The following is a 24,056-nucleotide window of genomic DNA, read 5'->3' on the forward strand; positions in this document are numbered from 1 at the left end:
CCACCACTTTATAGAAGTGAAAAGTATGGCTAAGATTTAAAAATGTGTCCAAGTTCAAAGAGCTGTTACTTAATGGAGTGGGATCTAACACAGCTTATATGCTTCTCATCCAATCACCACGGATCTCCAAATACAATGTGTGGTTCGTAAGCTCAATTGTTTTTTTTTGAAAGTGAAAAAGCTATGTGGAAACTTGCAATTGTTATGATGCGCTATTTCAAGCATTTCTATGAAAAACTAAGTGTCACTTTTTCTTCCGGCTTGGAGTCTGAGTAACCTCTGTATTCCAAGGGTATTACCACAATCACCAACAAAATACTCACTGTATGCTGAGTGATATGCACCTGTGAGCCACATATACCTGGCAATTAAAGAGCAAAATCTATGCAATTCAAACAGTTGAGTAAAGAGAAATACAGTATTTGTTAACCAGTGTCTATGCTCATTTAAATTAGAAAATATAAGGCAGTAAACTGGAAGTATTATATATGATTTATATGGAATGAACATTTAAAGGTTGAAAAAACTGAGATTAATGTCCACGTAACTTCTGCTTGAAACTTGGGCAGAAAAAGATATTTGCAACTATTTCAAATTCTGTTTACAAATCCTATGTCCCATACAGCTGCACAATGAGTTGATTAAAAAAGGTAAAGTTTGTTATCTGATTTCTCAGACATCAATTATAAAAACTATCATTAGAAATCATTATAAATGTATACTACAATATTTAAGTCAAAATGACTTGAATTCATTAATTTGTAACTGAAGGGCAGAAACTTCAGTGGGTCTATTAACAAAGTATTTCTATTAGTCCCTGAAAATAATTTACTATTTTGCAAAACTATTATTTCCAAAAAAAAAAAAAAAAAAAAAAAAAAAAGGGATACATGTGCAAAACATGCAGGTTACACAGATATACATGTGCGATGGTTTGCTGCACCTTTTGACCTGTCTGCTAAATGCCCTCCCCTCATCCCTAGCACCCAAAAGGCCCTGGTGTGGTTGTTTCCCTTTGTCCATGTGTTCTCAACGTTCAGCTCCCACTTATGAACAAGAATATGTGGTGGTTTCCTGTTCCTGTGTTAGTTTGCTGAGGATGATGGCCTCCAGCTTCATCCATGTCCCTGCAAAGGACATGATCTCATTCCTTTTTATGGCTGCACAGTATTCCATGGTGTATATGCACCATATTTTCTTTATCCAGTCTATTATTGATAGGCATTTGGATTGATTTCATGTATTTGCTTTTGTAAAGAGTGCTGCAATAAACATACATGTGTGTCTTTATAGAATGATTTATATTCCTTTGAGTATATAAAAACAATTTTCTTTCTTCAACATCCTTCACTTGAGTCTCATGAAAGCACTGAGCCTATGACTGTGTAACAAGTGAAAATGTTCTCAAGAAAAGCTCAAAGTGATTGTGAGAGCTAAAGGTTTTGTCATTCTAGTAAAAAGAAAACACACATATTAGAAGCATCACATATTTAATGTCAAAAAATTTGAATTCAAGTACAAAAATTAACACATGATTTCAACATTAAAAACCCATAACACTTGTTATTAAAACAATACAAAGAATATCAAAAACACAAATGAAGCATAACTATAAACTCCTTAAATACATTAACAGCAAAATTATAATTTGTGTATAACAAATAACAAAAATATCTATAGTTATTTTCAAGGACCACAATGGTAAGACTGCTTTTTCTTTAGTACTGCAGAAAATTTGTATCTTAATCTTTTTGTCTCTTCATTTCTTTCTACATAATGGTTAGATGCTTCTGGTCATATAATTGTTCTAATCTCCAGTACAGATAGTGATCCTTGGTAATCAAATCAACTATAACCATTGTCTTCAAGTGCTTTTTGTGAAATGCTATTTAGTAAAATTATGCAAAAAATTAACATAAATGACTAGGTTCTATTGCCCACTCAGGAATTAGAAGAAAATCCCAAAAGTTTAAAAAGAATAGTAGTTTGCTGTACCTTTATCAAGAGAAACCACTGAATAACTTTTTAAACTCTGCATTTTTATAAATTCTGCAACTCCATGTTATTCTGAATTATAGCTGATGTTTAGTACTTTAGAATATCTTTCTAAAACCAAATGTGCAAACCCGATTCTAAAATAAAACAGTATTTTAATTTGCAAGTTTACTACTACAAATTTACACAAATTTTCATACTAATGTTAGTATTTTCTTCAGAAGAATGAGGCCTGATTGGAGATATATAGTCGCTGTCCAACATGGCTGCCATTAGCAAGTGATATTGTTGGTGACAAGGGATAGCCTGGATAAGAATAAGGCCTTGAAGTATAAGGAAGCACGCTGGGAGTCCCAGAAGAGAGGGTAGCACTAACAGGGGAAAGACTATTTATTGAGCTGCGACGGAAATTGTAGTCTGTAAATAAATACATGAACAATTATGCTGCACATCTTTATGGACACAAATTTAATTTAAAGAGACAAAGCATTAAAATAATAATCACATTTTAACATAATGTTCTAACATTGGAAATCTTGATGATACTATATTGCTGGTTAAATTTTATTTCAGCATTCACTGCACTATAAATCCTCAGAGTTTTGTCAGTATTACCTTTCCTTTAGTCACACAATGTTTCAGAGATCTTACCAGAATGAATTCTTGGATATCTACTATTTCTTGGGGTTTTGATTATAGAAAAAGAGACATCTCATTTCTCTTGCTCTACAAAGAAGCTTCTTTTAAATTTGGTTTTAAGGGGTAGTCCATGAAGAAAAGATAAAAAACAGTGAATTCATATTTGCTTTTTTTTTTCTTTGAAGTTGTATTAGGCATCAAACCAGCAGAAACATTCACCCCTGGACTGCAAAAACATTTGGTATAAACTAGCTGGCCAATATTTCATTATTTAAACACTAATATAAACATTTATCTAACTCAACATACTAACATTAAAAGTCCTACTGGTATGATAAAACAGTAAAATGAATCATCTTTATTAAATAAACTTCAAAAAACCATTATCAACTTATAGTTACTTCAAAAAACCATTATCAACTTATAGTATAGAAAAATATCCAAAATTAAACCAAATTATTAAAAAATAATTATATTTGAAATACTGCTGTTTCACAATGAACATTCATCTTATGCATCAATAATTTCCTGTTTCATTAACTGCAACATTTATGTGTGTATATGTTACAGACCAAATTTTTAAATCCTGTACCTTCCAAAAACTCAACTATGTTCTTTACTGTAAAATAAGCCAAGGGTGTGACAATGACTATAAAATCATTATTTAGAAACATTATGGTGTTTCTAGGAATGGAAGAAAAGAAATTAGGTCATCTAATGTACAGGTAAGGTTTTTTTCTATAATACTGTCCTGGTACTATAAATGATGCCTACACCATAGGTGCATTAACTTAATGTTGTCATGGGACTTAATGTTTAGCCAACAGGAATGAGATCAACTGCAGGAGAGTAAGCTCAAGCAACATCAGAAAGGACCTAGTTCAGGGAAAAAAAAAAAAAAAAAAGGAAAAATGAAAATCAGTTAAATATACGTTTAATTTCCAGCATTATAAAATTCTAATTAGACAAATTTTATAACCTTTTTATGAATGGTACCATAAGATCAACAAAGTGATCTGTTCCAGGAACACATAAATACATTTAGAGTAACCAGTTCCAAATATTTTCAGTATTTTGAAAATGAATGAGAAATTACTTTGATACCATTTACTTTTCTAACATCCAAAGTAGGATGACTCTATATACCATACAATTTTTTTCTTTATTTTTATTTATTTGAGACAGAGTTTCACTCATTGCCAAGGCTGGAGTGCAATGGTGCAGTCTCAGCTCACTGCAACCTCTGCCTCCTGGGTTCAAGAGATTCTCTTGCCTCAGCCTCCCAAGTAGCTGGGATTACAGGCGCCCACCACTACACCCAGTTAATTTTTGTATTTTTAGTAGACACGGGGTTTCACCATGTTGGTCAGGCTGGTCTAGAACTACTGACTTCAGGTGATCCACCTGCCTCAGCCTCCCAAAGTGCTGGGATTACAGGTGTGAGCCACCGTGCCTGGTGCTTTTTTTTCCCCTTTTTTTTTAAAGGATCCACTTCACCTGAAGGGTTTGGTATTAAGTGTAAACGCGACCATTACTGGCTCCATGTATTCCCAAATAATTGCTTTATTTAAAAAAGTCTGATTCTTTCCTCCTGAAAATTATTATGCAAATACAGTCAATTCCTTATTAGCCATTTATCTGTAATACACCTAGCTCTTCAAATTTTAACAATGTGGTTATCAACAATTCAATTTAGAAGAGCAGGCTACTGCAAACAGAGAAATGTAGTTTTCGAAGAGAAATAACTTCTGTTTTGCATTTACATCCACTCAAGACCTAATGCAGCCTATTCATGAAATGTGGATACTGAAGGTATCTTCAGGGAAAAATTTCAGAAAGTGGATAGCCAAGCAGTTGGCTATTAGCAAAATGCTTAGCTTATCCGCATTCCTGATAGTCCCCACTGTAAACCTTGAACTTAAGCCCTTAAATATATACAATGATCAATTGTTATATTGTGTATTTTCAAGGAGACAAAAATACAAAATTAAAAGTTGATTATGACTTTATTCATGTAGCATAAATCCAAAGGAAAAAAAACCCTCACAAATAACAAAGATTAGGAAACAAAAGGTTTCAGAAGTTTGTAAGATTTTACAAGCATTTCAAAAATAAATTTTATTACTAAAATCACTAAGAATCTAAATATATTCAGGAAGACATCTAGCTGTTTAGAAAATACAATACAAACCAAACTTAAATGAATGAAATGTAAGCTGAAAATGCTTAGTGGAATGAACCTAAAAGTACAATCATGTTTTCCTCAGCTCTACTATAACATATAATTTTCATATCATAGGAAATAAAAAGAAATTCTAATTTTAAGAAAATAATACATAACTAAATTAGTTAAAATTCCTAGCATATACTTATTTGCCCAGCCCTAGTTTTTCTTCCCAATGAACATCCTTAGCTCTTCAATCCCACTGTTTCTGCCTCAGACAAGGATCTGTACTTCCGATCCCTTCTTAAGGAATGACACAGAGCCAATTTCAGAATGTCTAAGTTATACGCTAAGTGTTATTAAATTGCCTTAACACTTTGAACATTGATATACAATTCACATAAAATGCATACATCATATGTTTATTTCAATGAGTTTTGATAATTGTATAAATCTATGTAATGGATATTCAAAACAAGATATAAAACATATCCCCAATCCAGAAATTTCCTGTGCCCTTTTCCAGCCAACAGACCTTCACTTGGAAGCAACCACCTTTTGATTTCTACTCCAATAGATTAGTTTTGCCTGTTCTTAGACTTCATAAAATATGTATTAAGCATTTTTATGTCTACCTTTTCTCTCAACATAATTTTAAGTACATTTGAATTAATTTTTACCAGTAAAAAATTAGTTACAAAAAGAGGAGGCTTCTATACAAAGTAAGAATGCTTTTTTCCATTCAAAGAGAATCCACTGACGTATCTTGCCTTGCTAAGTCAAAACTCAAATAGCTTGTTTTGGTAAAATTATTCCAGAAAGCTGATCCAGACAATCTCCTAATATAATTTCTAACATTCATTCACATTGTATATTTCAGTAGTTTCTTCCTTTTTATGGTTGAGTATTATTTCATTGTATGAATATACTTCAATTTCATTATCTGTTTGCCTACTGATGAATATCTGGGTTGTTTCTAAGTTTTATTATGAATAAAACTGCTAGGAACACTTTTATACAAATCTTTTGTTGGTTATATGTTTTAATTTCTTTAATTAAATTTCTTTAATTTCTTTTGGGTTATATGTTTTAATATCTGGGAATGGGATTGCTAGGTCATAGGACAGATGACCCATACTGCTTAAGAGTTCTCCAGTATGACTGTTTTATATTCACACCAGTAAAATATGAGACACTTCCAGTTGCTCCACATCTTAACATTTGGCACTGCCAGAGATTTTAATCATACCTATTCTAGTGAATTATTGTATCTCCCAGTGGTTTTAATTCTGATTTCCCTTATGACTAACAACATGTTTACTGCCCATTTAAATATCTTTGGTAAAGTATCTGTTTAAGCCCCTTGTTTATTTTTATTGGCTTTGTCTTTTTTCTTGTTGATACTGATAGTTTTTGATGAGTCAAATTCACTCATTCAAAATCACAAACCAGGAATAGGTTCAGACCTTATTAAACTCTAAATCAAATGACCTTTTTCACTGATGAATGACAGAGACAAAAGCTGAATAGACAAAGAACAAGTTAAATTCACACCTCCTGATTCCTAGGAAAGTATTATTTCCACTTCCTTAAGCTTTTTTTACTCTGGCAATCTTCTTAAACATGGTTGAGAGAAACTGTCTGAAGAGGTTATTATGGGGGTGACAGAACTAAAGCACACAGTGCTGGTCTCTAAACTACCTGGTTTTCACTTGCACCGCCCATTCCCATACTTCTTATTTCAACTCCCTTGTTTTATATGCTAAACTTTCACTTGAAGAAAAGGCTGTTTTGTGGGAAAAAAAAGAGAGAACAACTGCTCTGACATAGTGGATTATTACAGAAAACCTGATCAAATGTTATCTTTAATTTCATATTTATATATGGAATACAAATATTTTCATCGAACAAATTTGATATATACAAAGAATAGCAAATAAACTTAACCTTAAGTGGCAATTCCAATTAAGCAGTAATGGCTAATAGGAATTTTAGATTCAGAAAGATTCTGGTGGTGTGTCTGGAATAAACAGGAAAGTGAGTGATGACTTATGCCACATCTGACACAGGAGCAAGAGTAGAGACTGGCAGTACATATACCACACACTTGTCAGGCCTGTTTATGCAGCTATTGTAATTTGGTCTACCACCTTTCTGTATTCAACACAAAGACAGTCTGGTAGCAAATAACACCAGTATGTTTCTCAGTGAAAATGTAAACCATGGATAGATATATTGCTTCAATGTATTTCTTGTTTTGTTTCTAATTCGTCTTACACATCTTGACCAAACATCACTAATTCTTAGCTGCTTTTCTGTCTTAAAGATGAAGAAAACCCTTAATAGAGACTTTAAAGTGAGATAAAAGTGTCTTCTCATATTAATTTTGACTCCCTTTTTCTTTTGTTTCTGACTATTCTTTAGACTAATTTTTCATTAAAAAAACATATTCCTCACAATTGGTTTTTCTTCTCTGTTAGCTATGCGAGTTCTACCACCACACCCATCCACTTTCTGATACATCTTTAAGTGTGCAACTTAGTGATTTTTATCACATGTACAACACCACTATAAAATTCCAGAACATATTCATCATCCTAAAAAGAAACTCTATCTATTAGCAGTCACACCCATTCTCTCCTTCCTCAGCCCCAGCAACTACAAGCCTTTCTATTTCTATAGACTTGCCTATTCTGGACTTTTTATATAAATTTATGTGGTCTTTTGGAACTGACTTCATAACATAATGCTTTCAAGGCTCATACATGTTGTAGCATGTATCAGAACTTCATCCCTTTTAATGGCTGAATAATATATCATCATACAGCTAGATTATACATTGTTTATTCATTCATCAGTTGATAGGTATTTGGGTTGTTTCAATCTTTTGGCTATTATTAATGCTGCTGCTAAGGAATAATATGTACAAGTGTCTGTGTGAACATATGTTTTCAATTCTCTTTAGTAAGTATCTAGGAATGAAACTGCTGAGTCATACAGTAATTCCCAGTATAACTTTTTGAGAAATTGCTCAACTGTTTTCAAGGTAGTTAAGACTATACTACTTTACATTCCCACCATTGTTAAGGATGAAACACCTTATCTTTTCACCTATGAAGTACGTTTATCAGACCTTTAACACATATTTTAAGCATTTCTTTAGATTCCTATGGGATCTGTATTGAAATTTTTTTTTAAAAAAATCCTTATTGTACCATTTTATTATTATTTCAATTTCTAATGTTCAATAACCACAACTGAAATAACTATCTCAATAACTTACTTTCACTGAAACACTAAATTTTATCTGCAAAAAAAAAAACCTTTTTTTTTTTTTTTTTTTAAGCTGTACTACTATCCATTCCCAGAACATAAAATATGGCTGGGTTCAAACACAGAGATTAAAATATCATATAAGTATAAATAATATCTATCATTTATTTTGTACTTTCTATTCTAGTATAGAAAATCAAGAGCTAAATAAGCAGAGAAAATATTTAAAGAAATGAAATTTCTTTAAAATGAAATTCTAAATTATCTAAAGATTACAATTTAAACCTTCGAAAGCAAGGGTTTGAAATTCTAGAAAATACAAACTAACCTACAGTGGTTGCCTGAGAGAGAATGGAAGAATGGATTACAATGGGGCATAGGGCATCTTTTAGGAGTGAAAGAAATGTTTGTTTTCTTAATTGTGGTGTCATTTCACAGATGCATACATAAATCAAAATGAAACAAATTGTACAGTTTAAATACGGGCATTTTGTTGTATTTTATTTATACCTCAATAAAGTCAGAAACATATTAAACAAAAACAAAACTCAAGTGTGTCTTTGGGTTAGCTTCAGCGTTTTCCAAACTACATCCCATACAATTAAAGTGCAAGAATTTCTCAAAACAAGCATCCTATAGCCAAATAATCTCAAGAAAAATTCAGAACAGATAGGCTTATACATTAAACAGGTTGCTACCTCAATTACCTAGGATGTTAGTATGCACTATGATTTTCCAAAGGAAGTATTTAGTATAGTTTTTCCCAAACCTGTTTGACCTTAGAGGCAGTTATTTCACTGAACTTTGAGTATCAGGGAAGAAATCTTAATAGAGTTAATACATAACGGGAAAACATTAAAAACAAAACAGAACAAAATCTTCAAATATATTAAATGCAGCAATTAAAAGCTCAAATGCCTTCAGGCAAGGCAACACACAAAAAGAACACAAAGAGCGTCAAGAATGAAACAACAGATACTTATTTGTACTGAAAATAAGCCTAGTTGCTTTCCATTAAAAAAAAAAAAAACCACATTTAGAGCTTCTAGTTTGCTACCTTTGTATTAAGAGATAATTATGTCCAACTCCTTTTAATGCTACTTTCTAAGCCATTTGGAAAGTGAGTAATAGAACAGCAGCCTTATGAGAGAAAAAATTACCATCAGAGCTGCAGCAATCCAGGTAGGCTTCAGTATAAAAAAAAAAAGTTGTAGCTCACTAAATAAACCATGTGGGCAAAAAAGAAAAGCCTTAGAAAATGCAACAATTCTTTTCAAGTTTTATTTGTATGAGTAAAATCAGTCCTTGTAATTCAAATTTTGAACTATAAAAAGTTGTAAGGACCTCTAAGACTGGCATCACTTATTTGAATTTTTATGGTAAGATTAAGATCTTTTAAAAATAAAATTTTAAGTCTCCAGTATAACAAGCATTTCTCTGAGTCTGAGAACAGATTATATTAATTGTAATGGCCACTATTTATCACTTATTAAGTGATAAAAATAATCACACAAAATTAGTACAACTGAATCCACATAACAGACATGTAAGTACTATTATTATCCCCTTTGTTAATGAGGAAGTGAAGCACAAAAAGGTCAAGTTAACTTAACTCAAGGACACAGATGTAGTAGTACATGAATTATATCCTAGAACACACCACATTCTTTTCCCTCTACATGTAAAAAAAGACTTGGTAAAGTAATAATCCTGACTCAAATAACAAGCTATCTTTTAACTTCTTACTAAAACTCGTCTTCCTCAAGAAGTACCTTGTTGAATAAACTAAACACTAAGTCTTAGTAAAACAACTTTTATTCCAAATTGTTGCAATAAGATTTGGGTTTAAGGTTGAAAAACAAGAGAGTCCTATTTTCAGATACTTTTGAGAAATACTTGGATAATCTATAAATAACACACTAACTCCAAATGTATCTAATTTATAATACTGTTTACCATCTTAGTGGTTCAAGGTATACTAGCATGTTAAATGTTTTGAGAAGACCTGAAATACAGAAATCACTTTAGCTTTTTAAAACATATGCTTAATGAGTCTGTAATTAACAAGGCTATTACACAAAATACTTCATAAAGTTTCATTAGTTTCATTATAAAGAACAATTTACAACTGGTTTTCTGACAACTAACTATATTACATAATATTCCTAAGAGACTTTTACCTAATAAACTCTTACCTGTTTATTTTCTCCAAATTCTTCTACACAGGTCCAGGCTGAAGAGATTGTGTTCCCTGTCTGTAAGCAGTGAAGACAGAAAATAATTGAGTCTTTAGATTGATGTTATCCTTATCTTGGAAGTGCATGGAATCCTTGATTTTAGTTAAAAACCTTTTGATCAGTAAATAAAAAAACAAGTTTACAGAAAAAGAAGTAAGGGGCAAATAGTTATTTCTGGAGTTCTACAAAGATGAACAAAGAGAAGAATATTTTGATATTTGAATGAAAATTATGAGTAATACATTATCGGAAAAAAATTTATCTTTCTAAACAAATTATCGTTTATCTTTCTAAATATTACTACCCTGCTAAGATAAAGAAGAGACTTTAAAAATAAACGAGATCACCCAATTTCTGATAAGTAGAAAGCCCAAGAATCTAAGCAAGTTTGGGAAATAGAAATGTTGTATAAGGTGTAGTTATTTTACATATGAAACAGCATTTCCTTGCTGTCTTAAAAAAGATAGATGGCCAAAATAATACTAAACTTAAATCTTTCTTCCTAATAGCTAAATTTTATCTACTTGAAATCTAATTTGGTCATATACAGTACAACTGTGGGCATCCATCTATTTTAGTGGTTATCTCTTCATATGCCTTAAAGCTTTCTGTTATGGATGTATATCCAAATCTATGCTAAGAAATTGTGTATAAAAGTATAAACAAATGAAAAATGTCTGATAATCTATAGAAAACTAGATTTTAAAATAACCATCTAAAGATTATAATTCAGTATAAAAACAGTCACAATTTCTTCTGTTTCTACATGATGAACTAGATAATATTAATCAAACCTCTTGGTAAGAACTAGAAAATGTAAGAAACTATTAAAATCAAAAACATCTGTTTGAAGTCACTGAGAACCAAGACAGTGACGAATTATGGGGCTGTGATCTCAGACAAGTAGAAAACCCAAAGGTATGTGCACCTCTTTGGGAGGTGCATTACCCCTGGAAGGGTTGGCCAATCCCCAAAAGCTCCCTTTTGGATGCCAAGAGACAAATGAAGCTAGGAAGACTAAAATTAGAACTAAAGAGCTACTAACAAGGAATGACTGGAACTGAGGAAAAATGAACCAGAAACAGACAAACTTTAACAGAGACTGAATTTAACTTCAATCCCTGCCTAGATTAAAGTAATCTGGGTTTGTCAGTCCTTTGGCCACCTTTCTGAAGCCAAAATAAATCTTCTATGAATAAATATAACATCATGCTAGCCTTCAAATTGTCTCTACAATTTTCATACACAGTATCTGGTATTGAATAAAAAATAACTAGTCATACAAGGAGGTAAATCAGTATCACCTAAAACCAACAGAAACAGCAGACAACAGTAACAGATCCACAGGGTATTTAGATCAGAACTGAGTATTGAAATAACAATGTCTAATACACTCAAGAAAATAAAAGACTAACATTTTTGGAAGAAAGTAGAAATCATAAAAGAGACTCAAATGGAATTCTAGAACTGAGAAATGAATCTAAATGACTGGTTCTTATGATAAACCTTTTAAATTCTTTACAGATGAAAAAATTACAAACCAGAAAACAGGTAAGAAAACATACAGACTGAACATACAAAAGGATGGACAATACAGAAGAAATATAATCAATATACAGGTTACAATAAAAAGGTTTAACATAAGTAGAGTTGGATTACCATAAAGAAAGAAGAGAGAAAATGAACAAATGCAGTATTTGAAAACACAGTAACATAGAACTTACTAATACATTAACCTAGACTCCAGAAGTACCAAGCAAGATGAAAACTAAGAAGACTATACAAAAGTCACATCCATAATATAAAACTTCTGAAAATCATAAAGAGAAAATACTAAAAGTAGCTGGGTACAGGGAATGATGGCACAATTTATGTTCAAAGGAGCAACAAGCTGATCAACAACAGATTTCCCAAGAGAAATAATAGAAGCTAAAGGACAGTGGAATCATAACTGCAAAGGGCTGAAGTAAAATAACTGCAAAGGGCTGAAGTAAAATAACTGCTGGCCTAGCAAAAATACCCTTTCAAACGGCAGGTGAACTAAGAATACATTCAGACAAACAAAAATTGAGATAATCTGTCATGAGCATATCCACACAAAAGAAAATATGAATAAGTATTCTTTAGGTAGAATAAACATACAATTCTAGTGGAAGCTTAAGAGATGGAAGAAACAGAGGGTAAAGGAAATGATAAATGTGTAAATCAATATCAATGTATATTAAGTCTAAAAACAGTTATAGCTAGGTATTTTTATTATATTAGGTATTGTGGGGTTTTAAATGTATAAGGTTCAAAATATATGTAAGTACCAATGACACTACATAAATTGTAAAAGAAATGAAAAAAGTCAAAGTGTACTAAGTTCCTTGTATTGTCTGGGATGTGATAAAATACTAATTAATATTAGACTTCAGTAAGTTAGGAATGCATGTTGGCATCTATAGAGTAATGACTAAGAGATTAAAGACTGTATAATTAATACAGCTAAAGGAAAGAAAGTCAAAATAAACACTATGTTTAAAAAAAGGCAAAAAATAAGAAAAGTAATACAGAACAAGCAAAGAAAACAGAATGCAAATGGAAAAATGAGAGACTTAATCCCTAGCATGTTGGTAAGGACATTAAATGTATATTTAGAAATTAATATTGAAGGTTCAAGAATAAATCAAAATATAAAAGAGAAAATATTTTTAAACAAATGATAATACAAATAAAATATATCAAAATGTATGGAACGCAAGGCCAGGTGCAGTGGCTCACACCTGTAATCCCAGCACTTTGGGAGGTCAAGGTGGGCAGATCACCTGAGGTCTGGAGTTGGAGACAAGCCTGGGCAACATGGTAAAACCTGTCTCTACTAAAAATACAAAAATCAGCTGGGTGTGGTGGTGCACACCTGTAATCCCAGCTACTTGAGAGGCTGAGGCAGGAGAATTGCTTGAACCCAGGAGGCGGAGGTTGCAGTTAGCCACGATCACGCCACTGTACTCTAGCCTGGGTGACAGAGTGAGACCCAGTGCCAAAAAAAGAAAAAGAAAAAGAAAATGTATGGGATGCAGCTCTAACCATACTTAGGATATTGGTAGCCTTAATAAAAGAGGGGCTAAAAACTCTAAGATGGTCTCGTAAATAATATTCCACATATTCAAAAAAAAGATTAACACCAATCTTACATAAATTCTTACAGAGAACAGTGAAATTTAAAACATTTCCCAACTATTTTTATGAGGAAAAGAACGAGCCAATCTCATTAATGAACACAGATGTAAAAATCCTAAAGGAAATACCGAATAAATTTTAGCAATATATAAAAAGTATAATGTGCCATGACCAAATTGAGTTTACTTCAGAAATAAGATTGATGTAACATTCAAATATCAATCAATGCAACGTGTTGCATTAAAAGAATAAAAGACAAAAATGATGTAATTAACTAGATGCAAAAAAGTATTTGACAAAATTCATTACCCATTCATGATAAAAACACATACAAAGCAGGAATAAAAGAGAATATCTTAAGTGATAAAGGGCTTCTACAATAAAAGCTACAACACACGCCATATCTTAATGGAGAAATATTGAAAGTTTATAAGGATGGTTCCTATCATCATTTGTATTCAATGTTGAAAAAGTAGTTCTAGCCAGTGCAGTAAGGCAAGAGAAAAAAAGAAACGTATAAAGGATGGAAAGGAACAAAAAGATCTTTACATTTAGTTGATAAAAGTGTATGCAGAAAAATTACTGTAGAGTCAAACTATTTGACACAAACAAGTAGTTTTATCCACTATATTAAAAATACATTTTCACATAAAGCAGGAACAATTAGAAACTGAAATTAAGATAAGTTATTTTTTATGATGACATTATGAAAAACTAAAACTAGGTACAAGTCTGGAGAAAGATGTAGAAGACATTTAAACAGTAAACTACTGAAAGAGCAAATTTTTTAAAAGCCTAGGTAAATGAAGACAAGTATCATGTTCATGCATCAGAAGACCCAATACTATAAAAATGTTATTGTTCCCAAATTGATCTACAGATTCAATTCTGTTCCAATCAAAATCCCATTAGGATTTTGATTTGGGGTATAAAGTTACAAGCTGATTCTAAAATTCATATGGAAATTCAAGGGCTGAGAAAAGTCAAGATAATTGTGAAGAAGAAAAAATAAGTGAGAAAATATTATTTACAAAATATAAAGTTACAGAATTAAGACAATATGGTATTGGTGCAAAAACAAACAGATCAATGAAACAGAATGTTAATATCCAGAATAAGTCATATATGTATGTGTGTATTAGAAGGCAGTGTATATATACACACTTGATTTATGTTAAGGTGGCACTGCAGAGTCATGGGAAAATGGCAAGTCTTCAAAAAATGGTGTTAAGTGAATATTCATATGCGGGGGGGGAGTGATACTTCATATTGTCACTAAATTTAGATGATAGAAAGTTTCTAAAAGATAATACAGAAAATATTTCATGACCCTGTGGTGAGTAAAGGTTTTCTAAGCAGGATGCAAATGGCACTAGTAAGATTGATCAATTGAATCATATTAAAATTAAAAACTTCTATGTTTCAAAACATACCTGAATAAACAGGTAAGTCATAGAGTAGAACAAGATATTTTAAAAATATATTCAATAAAGGACTTGTATATTAAGTAATAAAGTAAAAAACAGACAAACCAATAGAATGAGGAAGACTTGAACAAGAAAGATACTTCACCAATACAATAGTGTAATGCCCTATAACCCTCCTAAGATGATCAATATCGTAAGTTATCATTATGTAAAAATTACAGTCTCAATAAGAAATATACACTAATCAGAATATCCAAAATGTAGAAGACTGATACCATAAGTGTTGGCAAGAATGTGAAACAACTGGAACTCCCATTTACTGCTAGTAAAGTGTAAATCAGTATACTTACTTTGGAAAACTATTTGGCCCTATTTACTACAGTTTAAAAAACATCACCCACACCACTTTCACTCCTATATACTCAATAGGAATGTGTGCAAATGAGCACCAAAAACACTATGTTCAAGAATCTTTAGAGTGTCATTATTCAAACAGCCCCAAACTGATAGCTCTTTATATTTTCACTAACAAAGACAGCAAGTTATATATAACATTCCGATGAAACACTGGCATCAATGAGAGCAAATGAACAGTACTGCTACATGAAACAGAATGAATCGATCTCACAAACATGTTAAAAAGAAGCCAGACAAGATGATATAAAATTATAAGTTTCAAAAATACATAGAATAAGTCAGAGGAGTGGCCTCCTTTGAGCAGGAAGGAAAGTAATGTCTGGAGAACATACAAGAGTCTTTTCGGGACCGGGCACAGTGGCTTAAGTAATTCCAGCACTTTGGGAGGCTGAGGCAGGCGGATCACGAGGTCCAGAGATCGAGACCATCCTGGCTAACACGGTAAAACCCCATCTCTACCAAAAATACAAAAATAAATAAATAAATAAATAAATTAGCCAGGCGTGGTGGCAGTCACCTGTAGTCACAGCTACTCAGGATGCTGAGGCAGGAAATGGCACGAATCCGGGAGGTGGAGCTTGCAGTGAGCTGAGATAGCGCCACTACACTCCAGTCTGGGCGACAGAGCAAGACTCTGTCTCAAAAAAAAAAAAATAGAGTCTTTTGGAGTGTTGGTATTTTATATCTTTACCTCGGTGGTGAGTTATACAGACATAGTCCCTCATGGTAATTTACTGAATTTACACTCATTATCTGTGCACTTTTCTGTTTGTAGTATGTAATGTTACAGCTTAAGGAGTTTTCTTTTTAAAAAGGGGGGGATATAAAAGCCTGCCAGTGATATACATAAAGGAGAAGTTGATAATGTATAATTATGATAAAATATAAAATCACTTTATAGTTACTACCAAACTAGAGCACATATGATTCAGACAAATTTAAAAACTATAATGATTCTCAGTACAGATGCTACATAGAAATATTATTAAATACAGAATAATTCTTTTCTTCGTAATGCCTTCACTACCTACCACCTGGAGTTTTAGAATTAGCTTTGTTAATCTTTGGTTTGAATGAAATCAAATTTAACAGGAAAAATGCTGGGATTTAAATTACCAGTGTATAAGAATTAAATCTCTGTCAGAATATAGAAGAGATGGTGATAATTCCCAAAACAAAAGCAAAAACTATCAGCAGAGTCTCAATTTAGTGTCAAATGCAAGGTTGCTACTTACTGGTACTTTCACCCAATTTAATTTACCATCTTATTTGTGTCATCCCTTTTTAAAAAGCAACAACTGTTAATGAATATATTCTGAGAAATTATTTCAGAAGTGATTATTTAGTAAGCAAGACAATAAGAAACAGACTAGGGGAAAGAAAAGGCATGTCAAAAAGTGGAGAATAAGAATAGGATACATTAAACTTCAAAGATCAGAGTCAACATCTTTACCACCTCTCTGTAAAATGGGACTCATTAAATGTTTTATATTTAGTTTTCTAGAAGTTATGTAGGAATAAGGGCCAAAATAAGTGAAAACTAAGTAAAAATCTAAGTAGGCTCTTAATTTTCATTATTTTCAAGAAAACAACATTGCAGATAGATGACTTGTTCTACAAAGATGTGACGAAGTTTTAAAAGTCAATGAAAACTAATTACAAAAGCATATTCTATATCTTTAAAGAAGACTTTACTGGTCTTTAGTTTGAGAGAAAATTTTAAAGTAAATGATATGAAAGATAAAAATTAGTTTCAGACTCTCAGATATGTCATACTATTTCTTCTTTGAAGACAGAAAATAACTGAGTGCACAGGATTCCAATGTATTCCAAATAAGCCTACTATATTAGCACCCCGAATTTTCAAGGTTTTTTCCTGTCTTTAGGAAACTAAACTGAAAGGAACACCACCATCTTCTCAGTCTACACCTGTGTGGAAGAATATAAAAGTATAAAGCTAGTAATAAAAAATTAGAAATAACATACAATAAGTGATTGACATTTCCTATTTGTGAAGCCTTGATCAAACGTAATAGATTATGCTAGATATAACTGTGGATTATATAATGAATTTTAAAAGAAATTTAAAAATTGCACATAACATAAATCATTATATTCTATACTATATTTGGTTGATATAAAGACAAAGATTTTCTCAGAGGGTTTAAAAATAACAATTACAACCTAAATCTCCTATTCCACTATACAAATTTATATACATATATATTTTTTATATATATATATATATATAAAATATACACATATCCAATATAAAATCATCCAAACCCAGTCTATATTTCAAGGGTTTATTGAAAAGGGAATATTCTGGGCCTTTTACAATTTTAACTCATTTAATACATGTAATTATCCTATGAGATAAATACTGTTATCATCATTCCTATTTTACAAATGATGGAACTGAAGGACAGAGAAGTAAAGTAACACTGGAGTGCAGTGGCGTGATCTCAGCTCACTGCAACCTCCACCTCCTGGGTTCAAGCAATTCTCCTGCCTCAGCCTCCCAAGTAGCTGGGATTACAGGTGCGCACCACCACACCCAGCTGATTTTTGTATTTTTAGTAGAGACAGGGTTTCACCATGTTGCCCAGGCTCGTCTCCAACTCCAGACCTCAGGTGATCTGCCCACCTTGGCCTATCAAAGTGCTGGGATTACAGGTGTGAGCCACTGCGCCTGGCCTTGCATTCCATACATTTTGATATGTTTTATTTGTATTATCATTTGTTTAAGGGTTTCTACTATTTTGAAACCTCCAACATGAGCATGTTAAAAATTATATACTGATAATTTTTACTTTGGTGACGTATATACAGGTATTTCAGCCCATTAACCACCATTCATAATTTAACCGTGCCCGTGTTTATACCTGTCAACTTCCTATCTCATATTATTTCTTTACCAATCTTTTCTTCTTTTTGCTCAAAGCACAGCCCAAATGTATCTTTCCTTGGAAACTTTATCTTTTATGTAGATTGCTTAAACTTATTTGAAAAGCACCATATGCTGAGTACTAAAGGAGACAGTACTCCCCCACATAATGCAGGGAATAACAACAAATCATACATGTACAAAGTCCACTGGCTTTATATATACTGATGGATGAACAATGTTAAGAGTAAATAAAAATATAAAAATTATTGAGTAATATCATAAAGAAAAAGTCATTTTGGGTTACTGTGTCCAATAAAAGCTTAATATAAAAGTAGATGAGGATAAGCAGAATACTCTAAGCACAGTGCACAGCAATAGGAAGGGCCTAGACCTACCAATGAGCATGGCAAATTCAGACGATCACAGCAGGAAATGGAAGCTATGGTTAGGTTAAGTGGGGCTAAACAGTAGGGCATTCTGAACAGGAGAATGTGGAGCTCAGAGTATTTGATTATACTTCAATAAGAGCCACGATAAGTTCCTGACCAAGGAAGTAACAATGAAAAAGTATAAACATATTGGACTGATAAATTATATGGCTAAACTACATATTGGGATATTTTGAATATAATCAGAGTAAAATGAGTACCAAGTAACAGGGGACCAGGAAATAGATACAAACAAACTTTGCCTGTTTGATGTTCTGTCTAGAATCTGAATGGGGGAAAGACATATATCATCTGCCACCTTGCACATGCCATTCATTGGTTGGCAATGCTGATCCTAGGGTACATTTAAAAATCATGAAGCTACCTTGTAAACAAGATATGTTTACAAGATTTTTCTAACTCAGAATAACTCAGAGTTCAACCAGATGTCTCAGGTCAACACTACAATGGAGTGGGGTCTGGTACATGGGCCTGTAGGTTTCCTAAAGCCAAAATAGTCTCTGGAAAAAAGGTAAGGTGAGACCGAAAGCCCATCTCATTGTATTTTAACTTACAGAAACATAATTTGCCAATAATATTTCACAAGTCCGCTGTCTGTTATCCAATGTTTAATATTAGGCAAAAACTAGTTTTCCATTGGAATCATGTGAATTTACAAAGGATAGAAGAGCACAGCCTCTTAAGCTAACTAGGATCTTGGGCAAATTATTTAACATACTGAAGCCTGTTTGTTAAAAAAAATAAGAATTGTCAACATTAAAATCCTATCTACCACAGGCCAGACATGTTGGCTCACGCCTGTAATCCTAGCACTTTGGGAGGCTGAGGCAGGTGGATCACTTGAGGTCAGGAATTCGTAACCAGCCTGGCCAACACAGGGAAACTCCATTTCTACTAAAAATACAAAAATTAGCCAGGCATCGTGGTACATGCTGGTAATCCCAGCTACTCGGGAGGCTGAAGCAGGAGAATTGCTTGAACTCGGGAGGCAGAGGTTGCAATGAGCCAAGATCGCACCACTGCACTCCAGCCAGGGTGACAGAGCGAGACTCTGTCACTCACACACACACACACACACACACACACACACACACACCCTATCTACCACAAAGAACTGTGAGAATACATCATGTAAAGGCATTTAGCACAAAATCTCACACATAATAAGTGTTCAAAGAATCTTAACTATTATTATTTCTAATATTTATATTATATATGATTGGAAAGTGGTGTCTTGGATTTGTTTTCTGAATAATTATTCTTCATCATTTACATGGTACTTAATATATATAAAAGCGAATGTTCTGGGCCCTTTACAATTTTAACTCATTTAATACATGTAATTACCCTATGAGGTAAATACTGTTATCATCATTCCTATTTTACAATGATGGAACTGAAGGACAGAGAAGTAACTTTTCCAAGTAAGAAGTGAAGCTAGACTGTGAACCCAGGAAATCTGGCTCCAAATGCCATAATCTTTTTTCCTATGTTGCCTATATGCTATACCACATTACTTAATTTCCTTTTCCTGAAAGAAAGTGCAATGTACCATTTCCTGACCCCCCATACCAGTTTAGGTCAGGTCACCCAATTGTATGTTCTCATAACACCCTGTACTACTTCAGCGCATTTATCAGAACTCTAACTGAATATTGGTCTCAATAGAATGTAAGGTCTATGAAAGTAGCAACTGTGTCTAATTCACTAGTGATCCTTATAACTTTACACAAAACAGCATTGGGTAAGTATTTGTTGAAGGAACACATTTTAACAAGGTTTAACAATCAGCCATCTGCCAGTTAATAAACTAAACACGAGTATAGAAGCCTAAAGGAATGAATAAGCAAAAGGGATATTCTTATGAGAATAAAAATTCCCAAATCAAACTTTCTTAAATCACAGTTTGCAAAAGGTAAATTTCTCAGAGGGCTTGAAAATGGCAAGGTCATTATATTCCAAGTGGTATTAGGGAACATAATTCTGAGCTAATATAGTCTAGTAAAGACTCTTTCCTTCTGCCATATATTTCACAGATTTAAAATAAATGTTTAAAAAATTATTTTTGTTATTTTGTACTGAGAGGAATACAGAATTTTTAGTAGCTGAAAGACTCAGACAGTTCTGACTTACGTTAAGCCATAATCTACCTCCTTAAAACTTTGCTCTTTTAGACTTAATACCACTTCCTAGAGCTCCAAAGATAAAGACTAAAGTCTTTTTTCCACGTGTGAGCACTTCAAACATTTGAAAACTGCAATCACATTTCCTCTGTGAGTATTAGTATTTACACACTAAACAGCTCCAAATATTTCAGTTGTTCACTGTCCTATTACATATTAGGGAGTTTTCAAGCTCACCCTAGTTGTCAAGGTTGAATTAAATTGTGGTGCCATAAGCAAACAAAACATTCCAAACAGTCTGAGTAGAATAAAATTATTTAGTCTTGATACTATGTAACTTTCCTATTTTACCTTGAGTTATATTAATTTGAGAATCTCTAGAGTAGAAAGACTCTTAATCAAATTTTGACAAAATAACACAAGTTCTCACCCTTGGCTGGCTTTCATTCTTTCCCAATTTAATAATGAAATATACAAACAGAGAAATATATAAACAATATAGATGTGTATGCCTTACATAATTTAAAAAAATGAAAACATGTACTCATCACCCAGGTTTAGAAAAAGGAAATTATCAATACCTCAGAAGTCCCTTTGAATCCTTTCCAATTTCTCCCTCCAAGTAGTAACTTTTAAATGTTAGTAATTCCCTGGCATTTTTATGGTTTTACCTCATAATCGTCTATCCCTAAACAACCTATTGTTTGGTTTTGCCTGGCTTTATTTTCCCAATCATAATTTCCAATTGTCTCAATGTCTTCAATTTAAAATCTGAATCTTTTTGTATTTTACATATTTTTAAGGAGCCACCTCAAATCTTCTGTGGAATAAGGCAGGAATGAAAGTGAATAACCTACCCTTACCAGTAAAAAGGATGAAGAAAAGACAGAGGGCGACTAATATAATACTTAGGTAAGTGCACTGCATCAGTATGAAACAATGTCATCTCTGCAGGATAAGAAATTGAGTGGAGGAGAAACTGAACATCTTTCCAACTTTTCCTAAGCTGGGTTTTGTATTGAATTTGTGTAAATTTCTAGAATCAATATACCATATATTTAAAGAGCATTCTAGGATAAACAATTAAATAAGCTAACTAAATTCAGATTTCATTTCCATTTATTCATGCCTGCTATCTAAATATTTGGGAGTTGATTATAGAAGTTTTTGTCATAGAAAATTCATTATAAAGAATTTCAGAATAAAAAAATACAATTAATAATCATTACAGAAAAATACTGATTAAATCTAAAGGCAATGAAATAATTCTCCAATGTATTAATTCTAATGAGAGCATGTGACATCATGAAACTGCTTTCCAAGGCCTCAGAGGATTGATGAAAACCCCGTCCATCCTTCTCCCAAGCCACATTAGCTAATGTAGCAACTCCCTGCTTGGAGCATAAATCACAATAAAAATAATACATAAATAAGAAAATAAAATGTAAAGATTTTTAAAAATCAATAAAAGTGAGTTTTAGAACACCAGTGTATTAGTGAGAAATAGCAGAGTCACACATACATACAGGTATTTCAATAACTTAAAAATCTTAAGTCTACTAAGTAAAGTAGGGAAAATATTAAGCAATAAAGAGAAAATCATTACTATCTCATTTGCAAATCCCTCTCTGAAACTAAGTGAGTGCATACACAGTGAAAGCAATCATATTTTGCTTAGTATCGCCTCTTTCCCTTCAATTCTTAAGCGAAAAGAAATAATCTTTCAATGTTCTGGTATAATCACTGTTTCTATACTTGATACACACACCTAAGTTCACACCAAGGAATCCCTTAAGCGATTCTTATTCTCTCAAGGAAACACATGTACACACATACATGCAGATGAAACGCCTTTAAATGAACCAGCATTTCATTGCTTGAATTATTTATAGCTCTGAATACAACCTTAACCTGTCTTGCAAAGATTGATAATGGCTCACCTGGAACCTTATAAATTCTGTGCCCCAAATTTTCCAATACTTTCATAAATTCGTAGCTACAGATTTGGTCACCCTTGGACCAAAAATTAACTGGGCAACAGCAGGATAAAAAAAAGCCATCTATATATATGGCACACATGCTTCAAATTTTGTGAATATTCATTTACCCCATAATCTGGGCAGTAAACAAGCAGACTGGAACTATGTATTGCTGAAACAAAGTTAACGAGAAAAAAATTAGGTAAATGGGCTTCAGTCTTACAAAAATCCACATACAAAACAGGATTAAAGAAAAGTGCAAAAAAGAAAAGTAACTAATAAAAACATACTTAGACCACACAATGAATGGAAGGACAATCAAACTGCACAAAAGAAAAAGCAAAGCATAGGTCAACAAAGATTTATCTACTCTATTAAAAGAAGCTGGAGTTTTACATCATGGTTTACATTTTTATTTAAATAAGTGCCAATCCCTTGAATTTGTGTACAGAAATCAAGGTATACTGTTTAAACACGGAAGAATAGTAACAAAGTACACACACCAAATTACCAAGCAATACAACTGTAAGAGATTGATGTTTTCTGATGATTGTGCTCCTATATACTTTTTAATCCAAAGTTATAAACAGAATTATAGTAGAGCTGATAACACTATTAGTGTAGTATAACGATTATATTTACTGAATCAAAGCAATACATAGGCAAACTAAATTTATTTAGTTACCCAAATTATTTTCTTAAACTATGAACTACTGTGTACATAAAATTTCATATGCAATCCATTCTTAGAGCTCAAATGTTACTTGCTATATATAAGACAAATAAGAACCCACATGTCATTAATACATCTCTGACCAAATACTATCACTTTAAGGAGCATGAAAATCCAAGGAGTTATTAATATTCTGGTGATTTAAAGCTTCTAATTATTTGGGGATACTAAGATTTTTAATTTTTGTCCTACTATTTTGAGGTTTCACAGGAAAGGGAACCATTCTTGGAGGTAATGTACTACCAGGTCTTGGAAAGAGGACGAAATGCTCTGAGATTGATGAACTATTAGATATTAACTAGTAAGGGTAGATACTATTTTTGATTTTACCTAAAAGGCCTGGAAGAAACACTGAATTTTAAAGTAGTTTAAAGCACAAAATAAATTCGTCACAGTGAAACCATCATTCTACATTTTCTGTCTCCTTATTCACGAGTCCATTCACTTAATTACACTGCTATAGCATAAAAAATTATTGTCTACTAAATATTAAACAAGAAGCAGAGATAAGGGCATGATAGGCTGAAGAAGACTAAGTAGAGCGTTTCACAAAGATTTTTCTGATTCT

At 32.5% G+C, this 24,056-nt stretch overlaps 1 protein-coding gene across 9 annotated transcripts in view; it reads right to left on the reverse strand.

The window, feature by feature from the left end:
* Positions 1–1,473: 1,473 nt before the first annotated feature.
* The window catches only part of LOC105463513 (RNA binding motif protein 46), a 49,567-nt gene continuing 26,984 nt past the window's right edge, over positions 1,474–24,056 (reverse strand). For 7 of the 9 annotated variants that reach the window (XM_011710658.3, XM_011710654.3, XM_071092906.1 and 4 more), the window contains one exon: positions 1,474–2,412. In XM_011710658.3, the coding sequence (XP_011708960.1) occupies positions 2,213–2,412 (200 nt within the window). In that variant the 3' untranslated portion in view covers positions 1,474–2,212. Of the gene's footprint in view, positions 3,511–10,266; positions 10,327–24,056 lie in introns of all 9 variants that reach the window. The other 2 variants (XM_011710661.3, XM_011710662.3) reach the window with 2 other exon arrangements.

Source organism: Macaca nemestrina, chromosome 3 (genome assembly GCF_043159975.1).
Source record: "Macaca nemestrina isolate mMacNem1 chromosome 3, mMacNem.hap1, whole genome shotgun sequence".
Lineage (NCBI taxonomy): Eukaryota > Metazoa > Chordata > Mammalia > Primates > Cercopithecidae > Macaca > Macaca nemestrina.